This window comes from Bos javanicus, chromosome 12 (genome assembly GCF_032452875.1).
Source record: "Bos javanicus breed banteng chromosome 12, ARS-OSU_banteng_1.0, whole genome shotgun sequence".
Classification (NCBI taxonomy): Eukaryota; Metazoa; Chordata; class Mammalia; order Artiodactyla; family Bovidae; genus Bos; species Bos javanicus.
In genome coordinates this window covers 31291547-31310533 of record NC_083879.1, presented here as the reverse complement: position 1 = coordinate 31310533, position 18987 = coordinate 31291547, and the positions used below count along the sequence as shown (strand labels likewise).

The following is an 18987-nucleotide window of genomic DNA, read 5'->3' as shown; positions in this document are numbered from 1 at the left end:
GAATACGGACGGTTATTTCCAAGAATATAATTAACACTTTTCATACCCCAAAATGTTAAAAGTCCATTAATTATCAGCTATTCGAAGAGGGAGACAAAAGACCAGAGGTGTTCCTCAGAGGAGCATTTTTATTAAAGGGAAGTGTATTTATGTGCACTGAAAATTAGAGAGGGTTTTGAATAATTCAGGGGGAAAATGGAAGTTGCATTTCCCCCTTGGATTGAATGTAGTTTCAAGTGATGTAAGCTCCATGCCTAAAATATTAGTTTAATATAAGAACAAGCCCCTTTCCAGCTTGGAGATGTGGCTCACGCAACTCCCCTTGGAATCAGAAGCGATTGTCTGTAAAACAGCTTTGCAGTACTTGGATTCAATGGGTTTTTGGACCTGATTCCAATCAAGAGATGCAAATGCCTCCTGTCGACAGTTTCCTCGGCTTAGATGTATTTGCTGAGGGAGATTTATATTGATTCCCTGTAATTTAAGATGCTCCGCTGGGCCTGTGTTGTGCAATCTTGGAGGCTGGGAGGGTGCCGGGGGGTTGCGGTGCTGCTCGCTGGGTCAGCTGTTGGTTTCAAGAAGGAGGCAAGAGGATCCAGGCAGCCACAGGCAAGACGTTGCTTGGTGATTGGGGCCTTCAGGGATGAATTCGCTTTGTGCCTAAAACCCCAAAAAGAAGCTTACCAAACTGAGGCCAGGCTAGTGACACCTTTTCAGAAAAGGGATACATGTATAAGGAAATGTTAGGGACGCGCTGGTAGTTCAGGTATGTGGCTAAGACATTTAAAAAAAAAAAAATTGGCCTCTGTAACAGAGTTCATCTCCAGCTTCCTGCACCCAGGAAAACACCCTCCCCTGGCCCCCAGCAACTTCCAGAAGGGGCGGGAGGAACAGATGTGGAAGAGGCGTGGATTCAGTTTATGGATGATGGGAATGGAGGAGTCAGTGAATCTGGGTCACTGTGCGATGGGGCTTGGGTCTGCTAATCCAGGGACACCTATTTGGGGGCCCACAGGGGCCTGGCAGGGAGTCCCAGTAGGAGCGTCTGCCTGGGAGGACACAGACGGATGTAGCCACCTTGCTCTTTGTGTTGGGGTAACTGTGAGGGGTGGAGATGGGGTGAACCAGGAGCCAGTGCTGCCCCTAAAGAGGGTTCAAAGTCGAGTTGAGAAGAAAAGACAGGGATGTAGAAAATAGTCGTGCCAGGTGGAAAGCGGTAAGGATCCTGAGAGAGGAGCCAAGGAGTACAGAAGAGTTGCGGGCACCCGGTTCCTGACTGGCAGGGTGTGTGGAATGAAGGGGGATGTTAGAGGGCGTGAGCACGATTTCCCTGTTGCTGGTGCAACCCGCGAGGCCCTGGGGATGGACACAGCCTGTGGACCAGAAGGGCTTTTGTGCGATCAGGACACCCGTCTTAGTCCCTCTCTTCCTAGCACCTGGCCACCTTGGCTCAAAGTAGATGCTTAGTACATATGCAGTGAGTGAGTTAATCTGGTTTGGGCAGCAGAGCTCCTTGGACACTGGTGAGGGTTTAGCCATGAGCATAATGTCAGTGGGACCTCCCGGACAGCCCTCCATGGGGTCCAGATGCCTGTGGGAGCTCTCAGAGTGGGTAGTGCCAGCTCTGCGGCTGCAGTGGGGCGAGAATTCACACGAATGGCTTGGATGGCAGTGCTTGCCCACCCCCCTGTCAGAAATCACGAGGATTTATCTGGGATCCAGCTAAGTTTTATTGAGTGCCTGTTATGCGGAAGGCCTGGAAAAGGGATGTATGATGCTGAAAGGCAAGGACCCTGCCTTGAAGAGCAGCCAGGCTCTGTGAACGAAGTAGGGTGAGGTGGGCTGGGAGACAGGCACCTACAGAAGGAACCATGAACCATGGGATCAGAAAGGGCGGAAGTGAGGTGCCTGTGGAGGAAGTGTGGGCTGCTGGCCCGTGGCTCTGCTTACGTGGGGAGCTTGGTTTTGGCAGGTGTGAACTGTGCATGTTACGGTCTGCGTGTTATGGCTCTCTAGTAATGATACCAGTGTCTTGCAACCCTGCTTCTTCCTGCCCCAGATTAATCTAGTCCCGTTAACCTGGTAGACTGTGTTCATCCAGGGACCTCTCTGGACTACTGAGACTCTGCTGAGCCCAGACTCCGCTCTCCAGGAACATGCAGCCTGGAGATGGTGTTGGAGAGGAACCGTGCTGAGTCACCTGTTCTTCCAAAAATGAAACTGTTATCAGGTCCTGGCACTTGGCCTGGAGTAACAGCTCCTTGTTTTATCTGATGATAGCCAGTTGTTTAAAGATAAGAGTCTGCCCAGGGGACACTTTCACCAGTGCCTTCCTAGGTAGGGAGTTGGTCCCTGGAACAGAGGCTAGAGATTTATTCAGTGTTGATGAGCTGTGCAAATTCTGGAGTGGAGAGAAGGGTGACCACTAAGCAGAGGGGAGGCGGGCCTGGGGCTCAGATGGGCAGAGTGTGGAGCAGGGAAAAGTGGAGGCGCTCCGAGTTGAGTCAGATGCAGACACGGGTCCTCTGTGGTGGATGCTGGTGGGCACTGGCTGGAGCAAACAGTAGCAAGACTCATCCTCAAGTCTGCAGGCAGGACCCCTTCTGTGGCCCTCTCAAGCATGTAGCAGTGAGTCATGCACACCTTTTTACTGCAGTGATGCAATACTACTATCGTTTATTTATTTGGGGCTTCCCAGGTGGCGCTAGTGTGAAGAGACTGCCTCCCGAGGCAGGAGACATAAGAGATACAAGTTCAGTTCCCAGGCTGGGAAGATCCCCTGGAAAAGGAAATGGCAGCCCGCTCCAGTATTCTTGCCTGGAAAATCCCATGGACGGAGGAGCCTTGCGGGGCTTATAGTCCGTGGGGTTGCTCGGTTTCTTTCTCTATATTTTGTCAGTGTTACTTTTTGATTGAGGTGTAGTTGATTTACAATGTTGTGTTTCAGGTGAACAAAGTGATTCAATTATAGTTATATGTATATAATTATATAATCTTTCTTCAGTCTTTTCCATTATAAGTTATTCTAAGATATTGACTGCAGTTCTCTGTATTTTACAGTAGGTCTTTGTTGTTTATCTGTTTTATGTATAGAAGTGTGTATCTGTTAATCCCAGATCTTGTAAAATTTAAACTTAAATTTAAATGGAGAAGTCACTCCATAGATCTTTTCCGTGAGTTTGTAGCTTTAGATCTTCACTAAAATCATTAAAATCTTCACATTTTGCTTCAGTTTTCTTTAAATATGCCACACAGAAACAGTCGTTTTAAGATTTTGAACTTTTATTTGATTATAGAAGTAAAAGGCTTAGAAGCAGCAGCTGCCCACTAGGGTTCTGTGCAACTCTCTTCCCCTTGGGTTTCCCCCTAGATGCTGAGCAGGACGTTGCTATTTGCTGCCCAGCAGCCACATCTTTTCCTCTTTGCTTGTGTACCCTAACTTTGTTCCAACATTAGGCCACCCCCCTGGCCACTGGACTCAGTGACTCCTGATGTTGCCGTCAGGTCACCAGGGCCCCGTTCCCCTGCCCTTTAAGGGGTAGCCTAGGGGTGCTTCTGGGAAGGTTTCTTTGCTCTTAGAGACAAACAAGGAAGAAGTAGCCTCCCCCTTCACTGGCGAAGAAAGAGCCTGGAGCCTGCAGAACAGTCGCTCAACACAAGCGGGACCGGCAGTTGCCTGTTTCTCACAGGATCTGGCTCCCACCCCGTCCTGTTCTGCTCCCGTCTGAATTAGCTCATCTCCCAGCCTGAGCCCCACCCTTGTTTTCTTTGGTGGCCCATACTGGACCCCTCAATCTTCCTACATCTCTATATTCATTTTGCAGAAGTATAGTCTTTAGAGATTTGGGTAATATACGTATATGTATGAATTATTGTGTGTTTGAAAATGAATATATTCTCATACTTGACTTGATAGTCTATTAAAATATGGAATTCAAGGTGAAAATCATTGTTTCTTGGAACGGTATCATAGCTCCCTGACTTCAGATGCTTGTTGTTACTGTTCAGGGATCTGCCGCCAGTGATTCCATTGATCTGTGACCTGTTTTATCTCCCTGGAATTCTCTTTCTTCTAGGCCCCTGGACGTGCAGGATACTATGGTTTGCAATAGTCTGTGTTTTCTCAATTAGGTCCTCATTGGGCACTTCTAACCTGGACTCTTCCGTGTTAGTTCAGAAGAGGCCCTAACAGTCAACTGGATCCTATTTCTCTGGTCAGAAGGAGGGTAGTCAGTGTGTAAACGTGCCCCCTCAGCCTTGAAGCATGGCCGGTTCAGAAGAGTGGTCCTGGGACGGGACTTCTGGTCAGGATCCTTCCTGGCCACTGTCTGGACCACACATTAGAGGGGCAGTTAGCGTCATAGCTCTGTTTCTTGTGCCTGAAACTTAGGCACCCAGGTCATGTATTTAAGAGGATATGATTGTGAATCGTTATATGGAAAGTGACTAATTAGCTTTTTGGCTGTTTTATTGAAAAGATAAGAAGCATGAGACTTATGGTATTTCTTTGAGAGTCTTTGATTAAAATGGATGTTTGAGCAGCTCATGCTATTTAAGAGTGAATTTCTAAACTGTGGTGTTAAATATTTAAAGCATGCACATTAAAATTCATCCTTACTCAGGTCTGTGCTTTCTGAGAGTGTTTGATTTTTGTTGCTTATGGAAGTTGTCAGTTTTGATCATCCAGATGTGATGCGTGAAGCCCCCGTGCTATCCCAGAAATGCTTACAGGCCAGCTTTCCTGAGTTGGGTGTGATTCAGACACTTATCACCATGTTGCTCTTTAAGGAAGCATTCTTGAATTTTGTTGGAAATCTTAAGGTTTCTTACTTGTTTTGTTTTGTACTATTTTTCTGCAAGTTTTGGTGAAATGTTGGAGGAATCCTACAAGTCCACTAAGGCAATATTATTCATTCATCTTGATTGTATAGAAGAACCAGTCATTCTCCCCAGCATAGGTCATTTATTTTTCTTGCATGTTTCTAGGCCAAGTTGGTTCCTAACTAAGGAATATATTTTTTTCTTTTTCTATTTATCTTCATTTCTTTATCTCTCCCATAGAGATTAAGACATTCCAAACATGGTGATCAAAATGCCTTACTCATTACATAGTATAACTAAGAGAAATACAGAGACTCTTAACAAAAAGCCTTGGGACTTGAAAGTATATCCCTTTCCATTTAATTGGAGTTTGTTTGTTTGTTTGTTTTTTGCAGTCACTGTGCCGTTTATTTATTTGCTCTCTGGTTGTTACACACTTTTTTTTTTTTGCTTGTGCTGCCTTGGTGTTAAATATTTAGCTTTATCCTTCTAGGTATCTGGTTCATTTGACAGAAAAAAAAGTTATATGCTTCTGATGAAAGATGAAGAAATGTACCTTCCAGAAAAGACTTGATTTGAAAGAAACCCATTTCCAGTGACCTGGTGCAGGCTGCTGCTTTTTTTAATTTCAAGATCTTTAATCTGGCAGTGACTGTTTTTGAGTTTTTTTTTTTTTTTAATTGGAGTATAATTGCTTTACAATGTTGTGTTAGATTCTGGTGTACAACAGTGTGAATCCACTCTATGTATACATGTAGCCCCTCCCTCTAGAGCCTCCCTCCAAAACCCCCCTCCACTCGCTTTGTCATCACAGAGCACCAGGCTGGGCATCCTGTGCTATACAGCAGCTTCCCGTTAGCTATGTTTTACACACAGCAGTGTATCTGTGTCAGTGCTGCTCTCTCAATTCACAAGGGGGGTACCCTCTCCTTACCCCCAACCTGTGCAGGCTTTTGAGCTGCAGGTGATGCTCAAATTATCGCTGATGCTGTGAGAAAGAGTTCTTTCTTCCTTTCAGATAGCAGACAATCCCTGAGGTTTACAGCCTACAGTCCCGCAGATAAACAAGGGTCATATGCCACCCCCGTTGTGAATGCTCAAGTCCATTGCCAGGGTCTAAGGTACATGGAAGAGGTCAAGGTTTGCAGCTTTGAGCACCTCTGCGGCTTTGAAATAAACACACTTGGAGAAGCGAGGTTGAGCAGGGTCTGGCAGAGAAGTTTGAGAAAGTGTTGGTCCTGTCTCCCAGTTGTACTTGCAGTCCCCCAACCCCAGCCTCCAGGAAGCATTCTCCCTCCCTACCTGTTAAAGCAGACTTAAGGATTCTCCTGGAACTGCCTGGCCCAGCATCCACACTGTAGAGCAGATTGAGCCATAGGACACGTGGGAAAGAAAGAAGGGGATGTGTTCCTTGCCCGTTCTAGATTTGTTGTGTGTTTTTAGGGTGTGTTGAAATATTCACATAAGCCATTTATGATTAGAAATGAAGGGAACAAACTTGTGAATATCAACAGCATTATATTAATACTTGGGCAGGTAGATGAATAGGAGAAGATGCTCTAAATTCAAACTGTTCTTCAAAGCAAGTGGGTCCTCAGTTGCCCTTCACCTGCCGGGCAGGTGGCATAGGTTGTGAAGCAGCCAGGTTATGAGTTCATAGGCTGGATAGCCCTTGGACGAGAAGAGAGGACATGCCTTGCAAGTGAATGTTGGAGCTCATTTTTTTTTTTTTTAAATGCTGTTCACTCCTCCAGCAACAGTATAACCAAAGCCTTGTCTGACTCAGCCAGTTGAGTCAGACATATGGATACTATATATGGAGTCCTATATATGGATACTCTTCCTTTCCTGTACGTCAGAAAGGATCTGCTTTTATCTAGATATGAAGCCTGTCTCTCTTTTCAGTTTCTTATTAATAAATGCAAGAATATGATAATATTGGAAGAGTTTGGATCTCATCTAGTACTTTGTAGATGGAATATTAGTCTTCAATATGTTAGCTTGATAAAATCTGGAAATAGCTTGTCTCCCATGTTTGCCATTAAAAATAACGGCTAGAGAGAATTTCACTTTGGAGATACACAGCATGAAATAAGAAGTACAAATAGCTGAACATCATATGAAATGATGTGTAATGTCACTAGAGGTAAAGTAATAAGGAAATAAAATAGCAAGACTTTAAACCTGTCAACTTTAAAAATTGATGATTCTGTGGAAGCTTGGCCTGGGGGCTTAAGACCATGGACTGTGGATTTACATTCCTGCTCTTCCTCATACTTTCAGAAGTTATTTAATGTCTCTCTGCCTTAGTTTCTTCATCTGTAAAAACAAGATAGCAAAATCTAGCCATAGGGTTGTTATATGGATTCAGTGCAGCAAAGCACTGCAAATAGCACCTGGAAATGGTAAATGCTATTCAAGTGTGGAAAATAAATTCCTAGTGTTGAGTGAACTTCATTTCTTAAAAAAGTGCTTTTGAATCCCTGCCGTGTGCCTGCTACTGTTGTGGGCTTGAGACGAGAGTGGTGAACAGAAGATGGGATGGTTGGGTGGGGGTTGCCTGCTCTCCTGGAGCTTATATAGGACAAGGGGAGGCTGATAATACACAGGCAAATAAACACAAGAACCAGATCACCTTGGGTGGTGAGAAGTGTGTTCTGAAGAGAGTATCCAGATGTCCAGTCTGTACTTGGTGTCTTGGCATTCTGTCTGTCTTAGCATTTTAAAATTCTCAAAAGTGTTCCAGTTCTGTACAAAATCTTGTACGTGAATGTTTTTAGTAGCTTTATTTATAATTGCCACAATCTGGAAATAAGCCAAATGTTCCTCAACCGGGGAAGGTGTGAACAAACTGTGGTACATAGTGTGGAATTGTATTTAGCCATAGAAATGAATGAACTCTGATAGACCCCAGGTCGTGATGAATCTCAGATGCACTGTGCTTGGGAAAGAAGCCAGGCATAGAGGCTGCACACTGTATAGTTACATTTAAATGACATTCTGGAAAAGGCTAAGTGTGGGAACAGAAATCAGATCTCGGTTGCCAGGGGCTGGGTAAGGGAAGGGTTGACTTGCAAACCGGGGGATTTTGGAGCCCGTGGAACTGTTCTGTATCTTGATCGTGATGGTGGTGATCACAAAGTTGACTACATTTGCTGAAACGTGCAGAACGGTACAGTAAAGAGGGTGCAATTTACCATAGATAAATTATGCTTTAATTAAAAATGAAAAAATTCCTAAGCAGAAAAATGGTGTTGCTGTTCAAATGGCAAATAATCTGGTCATTGTGGTCATGAAGAATTTCAGAAGAGAGGAGATGGGACAGATAGTAGGGAAATTGAGAGAGAGAAGGAAGATTGATTGACACTTTTTTCTTGAGGGCAATTTGCATTTATTCAACAAGTAATTATGGGCACCCATTATGTGCCAGGTCCTGGCATATAGTCTGGGCATAGACTATGCCTGTAAACAAAACAAAAAACCCTAATGGGGCTTCAAGTTGTGTATTAAGATGAAAATGTGCTTTCCTGTTTTCACAATGAGGCTACCTTTAGGAATGTATTGTAAGGAAGTAAGGGGGGCATAAAGATATACATTCAGCAATTTTATATGAAGAACTATTTTAAAAGACAAAAGCTGAAAACAACCTAAAGTCTGACAGTGGGAGATTGACAGGGAAATTATGGTAAAAGTGACCATGACAAGTAATAAAGTTTTATTACATGTATTTATGTGGAGAGGTGTCCATGATATGCAAAGTATAAACCTGGAGTTAAAAAGCTGATTCCTTGAGTGTTAAAAAAAAATCTGGGGTTCTACACATTAATCTCTGTTTTTTATGGTGGGAGCAGGGGACTTTGGTATATTTTTTTATTTTCTTACACAATGAAATTCCATTAAAAAAATAATGGGCAATGTAAGTATTTGGATTTTAGGAAAAAATCACTCAAGACAAAAAATAAATATTACACATAATAGGCAAAAATGAATACCCTATATATTCTAGGTGATACTCTGTCCTGGAAGTAAGGATGTTTTTTTAATGTGGAAAACAAATGCTTTCTGTTGTCAAATGTGAAAGAGGCTTCTTTTGGAGAAGCATGCAACATTTTTACTGGGGATACCTAAAATATCAATTCATTTAATATTTTGATGAAATATAAGATTGGTCTAGCCTTTGGAAAGCCAAGTTATGTCTTTTCCTGGCCCTTTACAAAATAGAGCATTTTGTTTACACATTCTTCACTCAAAATAAAAATAAAATAGCCTCTGCTAGCTAAGAAGAAAAGGGAGATTTTTTTCTGAACACAGTTCTGATTATATGTTAGAATAAAATGTGATATAGTACTCATATTATGGACATAGATAAGGAGAGTAAAGCCAGCTGCAGAGAATGGTTCTAGTTTTACATAATTTAGCAACCTTTCACAGAATTCAGCACCACGGATAGCTACAGTGTCCTGGAACATAAGAGTTACCATCTCCCAACCAGTGATTCCTGGAGAAGAAAATGGCACCCCACTCCAGTACTCTTGCCTGGAAAATCCCATGGATGGAGGAGCCTGATAGGCTGCTGTCCATGGGGTCGCTAGGAGTCAGACACGACTGAGTGACTTCACTTTCACTTTTCATTTTCATGCATTGGAGAAGGAAATGGCAACCCACTCCAGTGTTCTTGCGAGAATCCCAGAGATGGCAGACCCGGGTGGGCTGCTGTCTCTGGAGTCGCACAGAGTCGGACACGACTGAAGCGACTTAGCAGCAACCAGTGATTCAACTTTTAATCAAGCAATGAAACTGAATTTGTAAAGTTTATTCAGTCAGCAGTGCATCGAGTTTTAAACTACCTGTACCTGTTGAGAATAAACAGATACAGCATTATGAAATAGGACCAAGAACCTGGCTATTTCTAAATAATTGCCATTGCAGAAAGCACAGATGAGTGATTACCACAAGACTCTCTAAAATAGTTGAATACATTAACTTGTATGTGAATGCTTGTAAGTCACTTCACATAAAACTATCCTATTAAATTATAGACCTCAATAGATGCTCAGTAAAAATGTCAAACTTTGAAAGTTGGGATTTTGACTTTTTTGCATCATTATTGTATTTACCATTACATTTTGGGTTTACAGCTTATACATTTTTCTGTATTCATAAGTTTTTCTGAAGGATAATTTGTTGCATGGTAGGAATTTTAGCTGGAGCTTCTTTGGTGCCTAAGTTTTATTGAGTCAGATGGAATTGCATTTACATTCAAAGACACAGCACTTGAATATTTATGTGAAAATTCACAACTGATAAAGCATTCCCTAGCAGATTTGGCAGCTCAGAAGGAAAATACAGTATTTTTCATATCTTTTAAAACCCATGTCTCCATTTAATAACATAAAATCCCTCAAACTTTCTTTAGTTTTTAAATCTTCTAATTAAAATAAATATTATGACAAATATAAATCAATCATGATGATCCGAATGTGTTTTTCCATATAGTGTTAGTTGCTCAGTCGTGTCTGACTCTTTGCGATGCCATGGACTGTAGCCTGCCAGGCTCCTCTGTCCGTGGAATTCTCCAGACAAGAATACTGAAGTGGGTTGCCATTTCCTTCTCCAGGGGATCTTCCTGACCCAGAGATTGAATTTGGGTGTCCTGCATTGCAGGCGGATTCTTTACCATCTGAACCACCAGGGAAGGCCCTGAGAATTCTGGCATAGCCCTCCTAGGGGGAAGGGAAGAGGGTGCCTTACTGGTTAACCAGTTGGGAAGGTGGACTTTGTAATCTACATCTTAAAAGACTGAAAAAAAAAATGAGGGCCCATGCTGTATTGAAAGTGATTCACCATTTTGAGCTGAAGTTGGGAGGAGATAATCCCAAGCGCCAACTATGTACAAAAATGCTGTCCCAGACACTGTAGGGAATAGAGAGGCATCTGAGCTGTTAACCTACAGCCTAGTGAGCTTGTAGTTTAGTAAAGAAGACACACAGCTGTAATGGAACTGTAGAAAAAGGCTCATCTAAGTATAATAAAAGAAGATGTGTATGCTAAGTCACTCAGTCGTGTCCGACTGTTTGTGACCCCACAGACTGTAGCCTGTCCGTGGGATTCTCCAGGCAAGAACACTGGAGTGGGTTGTCATGCCCTTCTCCAAGGGATCTTCTCGAGCTAGGGATTGAACCCAAATCTCTTACATCTCCTGCATTGGCAGGTGGGTTCTTTACCACTAGCGCCACGTGGGAAGCCCAATAAAAGATGTGAAAGTGAAAGTGAAGTCGCTCAGTCGTGCCCAACTCTTTGGCACCCAATGGATAGTAGCCTTCACCCAGCTCCTCTGTCCATGGGATTTTCAAGGCAAGAGTACTGGAGTGGGTTGCCATTTCCTTCTCCAGGGAATCTTCCCAACCCAGGGATCGAACCCAGGTCTCTCACATTGTAGATAGACGCTTTACCATCTGAGCCACCAGAGAAGTCATATTTTTTTAAAAATTATATTTATGTACATAAAAGATGTACATAAATATAATTTTTAAAATATGGTATGATAGTGCCAGAAGGAAAGATCTAGGGATTTAGGATGTGGAGAACTAATATCAAGCTACTTCTTCACCTTTTTTGGGGAAAGGGGAGAAAGGAGAAATCAGGAAAGGCCTAATGGAAGATTGGCATTCTGAGCTCAAAGGGTGGAGCTGTGGGGTGCTTGTGCTCAGTCGCTCAGCTGTGTCCAACTCTTTGCGACCCCATGGACTATAACCCACCAGACTCCTCTGTTCGTGGAATTTTCTAGGCAAGTATACTGGAGTGGGTTGCCATTTTCTACACCAGGGGGATCTTCCCAACCCAGGGATTGAACCCACGTCTACTACATTGGCAGGTGGATTCTTTACCACAGCGCCACCTGGGAAGCAAGAAGCTATGGAATATGAAGGCCAGTTTTACTGGCAGGCACATGTCAAGTAGAACAGTAAAGGGGATTAAAGCCTGGAAGCATACATGGGCCCAGCGCTCATCAGACCTTGAATGTCAAGCTGGGAGATGTGGCCTTCGCCCATCATTCAGATAGTGGTATGGTCACATTAGCGGACAGCACAGAGATGGGGGTCTGCTGAGGTCTTCTGTGTCCAGGCATGCCTTCCCTGCTGTACTAAACAGAATAAACATGGTGACAAGAAATTGAAGCGCAAGATAGAGGAAGAGATTGTATATGAGGACCTAGATCCTATCTGCTTAATGATGCAAGAACATATATACACTCAACTGAAAGGTTCTGGACAAGTTGGTCAAACCATCAGCAGAGATTGAGAGCCAGGGAGAGTCAGGAGAGCCGAAGACATGCCTGATGGTTAATGATGGACAAAGACAGTTTTGTTTGTTGGCAAGGAAGAGGGTGAGGTGCTTACCTGACGTGTCAGTGAGCCTGATGCTGAGTCCGTGTTGCGTTTTAGAAAGCACTGGTCACTTGTCACTCTCTAGCAATCACATTGTGGGCTGCAGTGGCTGATACTCTGGTTTGAGTTGTCACTGCCGAGAATTTACTGATTTCCTGCTGCCAGCCTCTGCAGTTCAAGCTCAAGAGGTCTGTTGGTTTCATGCTTATAGTTCTGCCCTCAGAGAATTAGAGACGCTTACTTTGTGGGTTGGCTCACATTTGTGGAATTCTTACTGTCTGTGGCTTTCCCGACCCAGAGAACATGAAGCTCTTTTAAACTGCTGTCCTATTGATTTACCTACATGCTTTTTGTATTTGTGCCAGAGGCACAAGGAAAACACCTTAAAAACTGAATAAAGAAAGAAAGAAGGATGTACTGAGACTCCCCTCTGTGTCAGGGAACTGAGGCTGGGATCAGAGTGTCAGCACCCGGGTTAGGCTTGAGGCTGGACCTGGAGGTCCACTGGCCTTCTCGGGACCAGCCTGACCTAAGGAGTGGGAGGATGAGGACGTGAGTACAAAGTGGACAGAACGGAAGTGCAACACGGCAGGGAGGGGAAGGTGTACACTTGTGTATACTTGTGCATAGGCGTGTGTGTTTGTCTTTTGTTTTATTCTGTTTTTTATTTAAAAATTTTATTGAGTATAGTTGATTTATAGTATTGTGTTCAAGTGTACAGCACAACAATTCATTATACATATGCTTATATCTGTTCTTTTCTGATTCTTACCTGATTCTTTTCTCATACAGTAGTTATAGAGTATTGAGTCGTGTTCCCCGTGTTGTAAAGTCAGCCCTTGTTGGTTATCTATCTTGATTTGGTTGTGTGTGTATGTTAATCATAGGTGTGTGTGTGTGTGTGTGTGTGTGTGTGTGTGTGTGTTTGGACAAGATTCTATGAACATGGGGGGAAAGAGTGGAAAGACTTAGGCTAGGATGTTACTGCATCCTGTGGTGGGGAGTAGGGAGAAGGGACAAATAAAAAAAATGACTGACAAAAACTTAGCTTATAGGAAATGATCTCATTAATGGAAAAAGTACACGCTGTGTGTAGATGCAAGCAAATGAAAGGAAAAGAATATTTATAGCAAGAATACTCTCATGGGGCATGTGAGGCCTGAGAACGACCTAATGCTGGGAGCGTGTGATATTGCTTTCTATACCGATATGTTACATTTGATGATGTCCACCAGGTTTCTCCGTTGTACAGATGAAGTTTTCCTTTGTAAGAAATAAAGCAGTCTGGAGGGTGGAGCTCTAAGACTGTGTAAATATCCTGTTTCCCAGCAGTTTTGCACTTGGTGATTTTAGCAACCGTTGGTGTCCCTCATCCAAGATAATTATTACTCTGGTGAATACAAAGTGGTGATTTTTCTAATTGTCTAATTTTTCTTGTATCACTTGGTATTCTTCTGTGAAGAAGAACCTTCCTTTCTCGTCTGCCCTTTTTAATCAGTATCAGTATGAACTTGTGGATTTTTAAAATATAAACTTAAGATTTAATGTGTGTTTATAATCCATTTCTAACATTAATCATTTCGATGTTATGTTCTCCCGTGCCCCTATCAGAAAAGTTTTGGAGAAATAGTATCTGGATTGAGTGAATGAAGTAATGGTAGGAAAGTGATGAATAAATCTGTGTTTACTGAGAGTTTCTATCTGTCAATCTAGTGTACTTTTCTTTTTATTTCTCTCTAGGTCTCATGGACTAATTGGCTCTCATTCACCGGGAACCCAACAGATAAGTCGTCCTTCTGTGTGTGAAGAAAATGCTCGGTTTTAAAACTGCTCTGAAAATGATGAAAGCAGGATCGCCCCGGTGACGCTGTCAGGGGGCAACAAGCAGCTTGAGAATTTCCTCTTCTCCAGGTAGCAGCTTGAAGGACACCCCTTTCCATTAAGGAGGACTGCATGGCAGGCAGCCCCCACTGACGGCTGGAAAATGAGTGTTCCAGTGGCTCCTAAGAAGTCATGTTACAGCGAATTGCGGGACAGCAGAAACGGAGCAAAAAATAATAACGACCGAGTCCTGAGTTTGGGAGATGCCAATGCCAACCCCGTCGTGTTGGAGGTTGGCTCCTCTTCTGATGAGCCTGCCACATGTGCTGTGCCAGAGGAAGTTGGAAATGCAAATTTGAGGGGACCAGAGAGTAGTCCCTGTGTCCCGAAGGAGTTTCACCCACTTCAGGGCTTTGCGAAGGCATCTCAGGCCGTCCCCACCGGCCTGAAGGATTTTAAATTCTCTCCGATGGCTCAGAGAGAACGGAATGAAGAGTCCGAGCTGGAGAGAGGTGCAGACCACCTACAGGCCCTTCGGGGTCTTCAGGGACCAGGTCTGCCGAGTCGGAGGACTGTCATGGGCGAGTCTAGCCTGGAGGTTCCGGCTAAGCGGGAGGCTGATGTCCCCCGGCCTGTCCCCAAGGATAAGTTGGCCAAGACCCTTGACAACGAGGAACTGAGGAGGCATTCTTTAGAAAGAGTTAGCAGTTCTGCTGCAGCAGTGGATGTGCTCACAAAGGAGCGGGCTGGGGGCCTGGCCTGGCCGCTTCCACAACCCACAGGGCTGGGGTCCCCAGAAGCCCCGCATCTGGTGCCCGGTGATGGGAAGGGGCCGCCGAAGATGGGGACAGCCCCTTCTCCAGGGCCGCCTTGTCCTCTGGCGGACGGGACCTCAGAGGGAAAGGGCGCACGTCATCCTAAACCATCTACCTCAGTAACCATGGAGACCGTCCCCTTAGAGATCCAGCCAGAGAGGGGACGGGTACCCAAGGTCAGCGCCCAGAGCACAGCACCTTCTGCCCATCCAGAGTGTGCTCTCGATTGCTCTCCAGCCTCGAAGGATGTCCCGAGAAGGCCAGAAGCACAAGTGGGTCCGGTGAAGGTGGAGCCCAAGACAGAGCTGAAACCTGTGCAGGAGTTCAAGTCCACCCAGGTCGGGGAGCTGGGGTGTCGTCAGGGGCATGGCGTGTCACCTCTCGGGAGAAAGGAGCCAGCTGGGGAGGTGCAGCCAGGAGCCTCAGCCGCTGGGTTGAGCAGCTTGGCACATGGCGTTCCCCACCCCCCGGGTGCAGGAAGAGACAGAGGTGAGCCGGAGAAGGGAGGTGAGGACGGGTCTCTCCGAACCACCCCCAAACCGAGCCCCGGTTCCTCACGAGCTGCGGATCAGCAACCCACGTCCAGAAGTTTGCCAGGCTCAGCTCGGAAGCTGGGTGAAATGGTGCCCAACGGTGTGTCACCAGGGGATGGTCACGTAGCTTTTGTTCCTGGAAACTCGACTGACAGCAAGCCCTCTGGTGCCAGCGATGAGAAAGGCGTCCTGGGAGATGGGAACAGTGTCAACACTATGGTTTTTGACTCAGCTTCCTCTGTTGGAGAGAGCGAAACTCGGGTCCCTGAGCCCCCCAACCCTTCAAGCAGCCGCTCAGAAGCCGAGGAAGGCCAAGAGGTCTGTCTATCTGTTGCAGAGACCAGGAACCATCTGGAACCTGCAGTGAAGACTGAAAGCACCTCCCCAGCGAGGGCAGATGTCCTTCTCGGTGTCCCTGCGTCCCTCCACCCAGAGACAACTGTGAATGTGGCCCGCCAGCCCCCGCCACCCAGCAGCCGCTTTCAGGACTTGGGCACGTCAAGTGTGGATGTGGGGTACCCCCCGGCCGCCCTGCCTCCCGCTGACAGCACCGGGTTGTCACACGCCTCCCCCAAAGTGCCTGCCAAGAACGCCTGCCCTGGGGCCCTCCCCCGTCCCGAGGACACACCCACCTCACTGGAGGGGACGATGGGCCCCCTGGTTGAGAAGAGGGAAGAGCGGGCAGACCCCAGGCCCGTTGTGATGCCCAAGCCCAAGCACGTGAGGCCCAAGATCATCACCTACATCCGGAGGAGCCCACAGGCCCTCGGCCAGGTGGACGCATCGCTGGTTCCTGTGGGGCTCCCTTATGCTCCGCCTGCATGCAGCGTGGCTCTCCCCAAAGAGGACAAGGCGGCAGGTGGTGACCTGAAGCCGGCTGCCGGCCTCTACGAGAAGTTCAAGCCGGACCTGCAGAGGCCTCGGGTGTTCAGCTCTGGACTAGTGGTGTCGGGGATCAAGCCCCCAGGACATCCCTTCAGTCCAATGAGTGAGAAGTTTTTGCAGGAGGTAAGAGAATGTCATTGTGAGACAGTCTGTGAGTTGAACATCCTAAAGTTCGTGAGGTGTTTTCAATGAATTGTGAAAGCAGAGTGTCCTCTCTTAGCAAATTCTAGATGCTGATGGATGTATTTGTATAGAAAGGGGTGTTTTGAACTAGAGCAGATTGCAGGCGAATGAACGGTTTCCACTGGAAGAGACTGATGATCAGAATGAGGTGGATCTAACATCTAAAGGGATTCTTTTAAATTCTGCCTGACATAATACATAAAAGTTAGAAAAGCATTTAAATTGGCTTCTGTATTTAAATTGTTCTTGTTGTTGTTCAGTCGCTCAGTTGTGTCCGACCCTTTGCGACCCCATGGCCTGCAGCACGCCAGGCTTCCCTGTCCATCACCATCTCCTGGAGTTTGCTCAAACTCAGGCTCATTGAGCCAGCAATGCCATCCAACCATCTCATCCTCTGTTATCGCCTTCTCCTGCTTTCAGTCTTTCCCAGCATCATCAGGGTCTTTTCCAATGAGCTGGGTCTTAGCATCAGATGGCCAAAGTATTGGAGTTTTAGCTTCAGTATCAGTCCTTCCAGTAAATACTCAGCGTTGATTTCCTTTATTGTTATTCAGTCGCTTAGTCCTGTCCGATTCTTTGCAACCCCAAGGACTGCAGCATGCCAGGCCTCGCTCTCCTTCACTGTGTCCTGGAGTTTGCTCAAACTGCCACTGAGTCAGTGATTTCCTTTAGGATTGACTAGTTTGATCTCCTTGCTGATAAGTGAGCACAATTCTTCTATAAAGTAGTGGGAAAAAAACCCCAAATGAATATATTATTCAAATTGATCAGACTTGATCCTCTTCTGAAGGAGAATATTTCCCTATGGGAGATTTTTGTGTTTGTACACAGTACAGTGAGTAGAAAATAATGTGTTAGGCATGGGCTCTGTTTTAAGTCTAAACAATAATTACAGCTAGCATTTAGTTGAGTGCCTGCTATGTCCTGGGACCACATAGCGTCACATTTCATTTTTGCCCATCTTCGCCAATCCTTGCTGTGATTCTCTGCAGGGTGGGATTGTGGTGCTCTCATCATTGTCCGGATGAGGAAGCAGATTTGGAGAGCTCTGAGTCCCTCATCTAAAGCCACAAAACAAGGGCAGCGCTGAGATAGCCACCCGGGTCCTCACTCTGCCGCCCCTCTCAGTACCACGGGGCTGGGGCCAGTTGTTCTCCCAGAGCTCAGAGAGCAGGTTTTCTCTGGACTCAAATCTCATGACAACCAGCGATCAACTAAGAGGAAAGTGAGGCCAGGTCAGTGCTCCCCCTGACACCCTCCAGTTCTTCCCAGGCCGCTGTGGACATGGGCGGGAGCTGGTAGGATGGCTCAGCTGTTAGGATGCCCTCCGTCTGGCTCCTTCACTTCCTGACCGCCTGGCCTTCATTCCCGCTCCTTTTGCTGCCTCAGGGCCTTTGCACGTACCTCTGCTCAGGATATTCTTCTCTCAGATACCTGAATGGAGAAGGCAGTGGCACCGCACTCCAGTACTCTTGCCTGGAAAGTCCCATGAACGGAGGAGCCTGGTGGACTGCAGTCTGTGGGTCGCGAAGAGTCGGACACGACTGAGTGACTTCCCTTTCACTTTTCACTTTCATGCATTGGAGAAGGAAATGGCAGCCCACTCCAGTGTTCTTGCCTGGAGAATCCCAGGGACTGGGGAGCTTGGTGGGCTGCCGTCTGTGGGGTCGCACAGAGTCAGACACGACTGAAGCGACTTAGCAGCAGCAGAAGATACCTGGAAGACTCTCCTTCACATTCTGTAGTTCTCTGTTCAAAATATCACTTCATTGTGGAGTTTCATTTGAGGAAGTGTAGGTGATGCTGTGGTAAAGAAGCTGCCTGCCAGTGCAGGAGATGCAGGAGACTAGGATTTGATCCCTGGGTTGGAAAGATCTAGAAAGGAAATGGCTACCCACTCCAGTCTTCTTGCTGGGAAAACTCCAAGGACAGAGGAGCCATATGGGCTACAGTCCACGGGGTGGCAAAGAGTTGGGTACGACTGAGCACGCTTCATTCAGTTCTTCAAATAAAGTAATTCTGTGCCACCTTCTCCCCAAAAAAAGATACCCCAGATTTTTCTCTGAGAAACACGTTTGTGAGAAAAACTGTATTTAGAGATGTAGACAAGAATCCTGTTGTTCTTTCTCTCTGACCCGTCTTATCGTTTCTTGTGTATATTTTCCATCTTTGTTGCTTCTGGTCCTTCCATAAAATATAGAGTAATTTCTATATTAGATGCACATTCCTCCCTGCCCACCCCCACAGATATTCTGAAGTCTTAACCGTCTGGAAGCCATCCCAAGTCTTCATGAAGTGGCTTGAGTGTTCCTGCAGCTTTAGTAGCTCTGAGGGGTTGGGAGAGACCCCGTTAGCACGGGGATAGAAGTGCCGCTGGGCACCCCTTGATCTGAGGACTGTTTTCTGCCTTAATCAGAGAATCTAGGGCCCAGACCCTTTCTTCAGGCTACAGTAAGAACCTATTTGCTCATGTGCCTGAAATGATTTTAGAAATTTGAAATCACGAGGATTCTTTAGTTTGCTTTTAAATTATTTCTCTAA

At 45.7% G+C, this 18987-nt stretch overlaps 1 protein-coding gene across 3 annotated transcripts in view; it reads left to right on the top strand.

The window, feature by feature from the left end:
* MTUS2 (microtubule associated scaffold protein 2) overlaps positions 1-18987 on the top strand; it is a 388969-nt gene that overhangs the window by 113722 nt on the left and 256260 nt on the right. For all 3 annotated transcript variants that reach the window (XM_061434861.1, XM_061434859.1, XM_061434858.1), the window contains one exon: positions 13950-16386. In XM_061434861.1, the coding sequence (XP_061290845.1) occupies positions 14194-16386 (2193 nt within the window). In that variant the 5' untranslated portion in view covers positions 13950-14193. The remainder of the gene's footprint in view (positions 1-13949; positions 16387-18987) is intronic.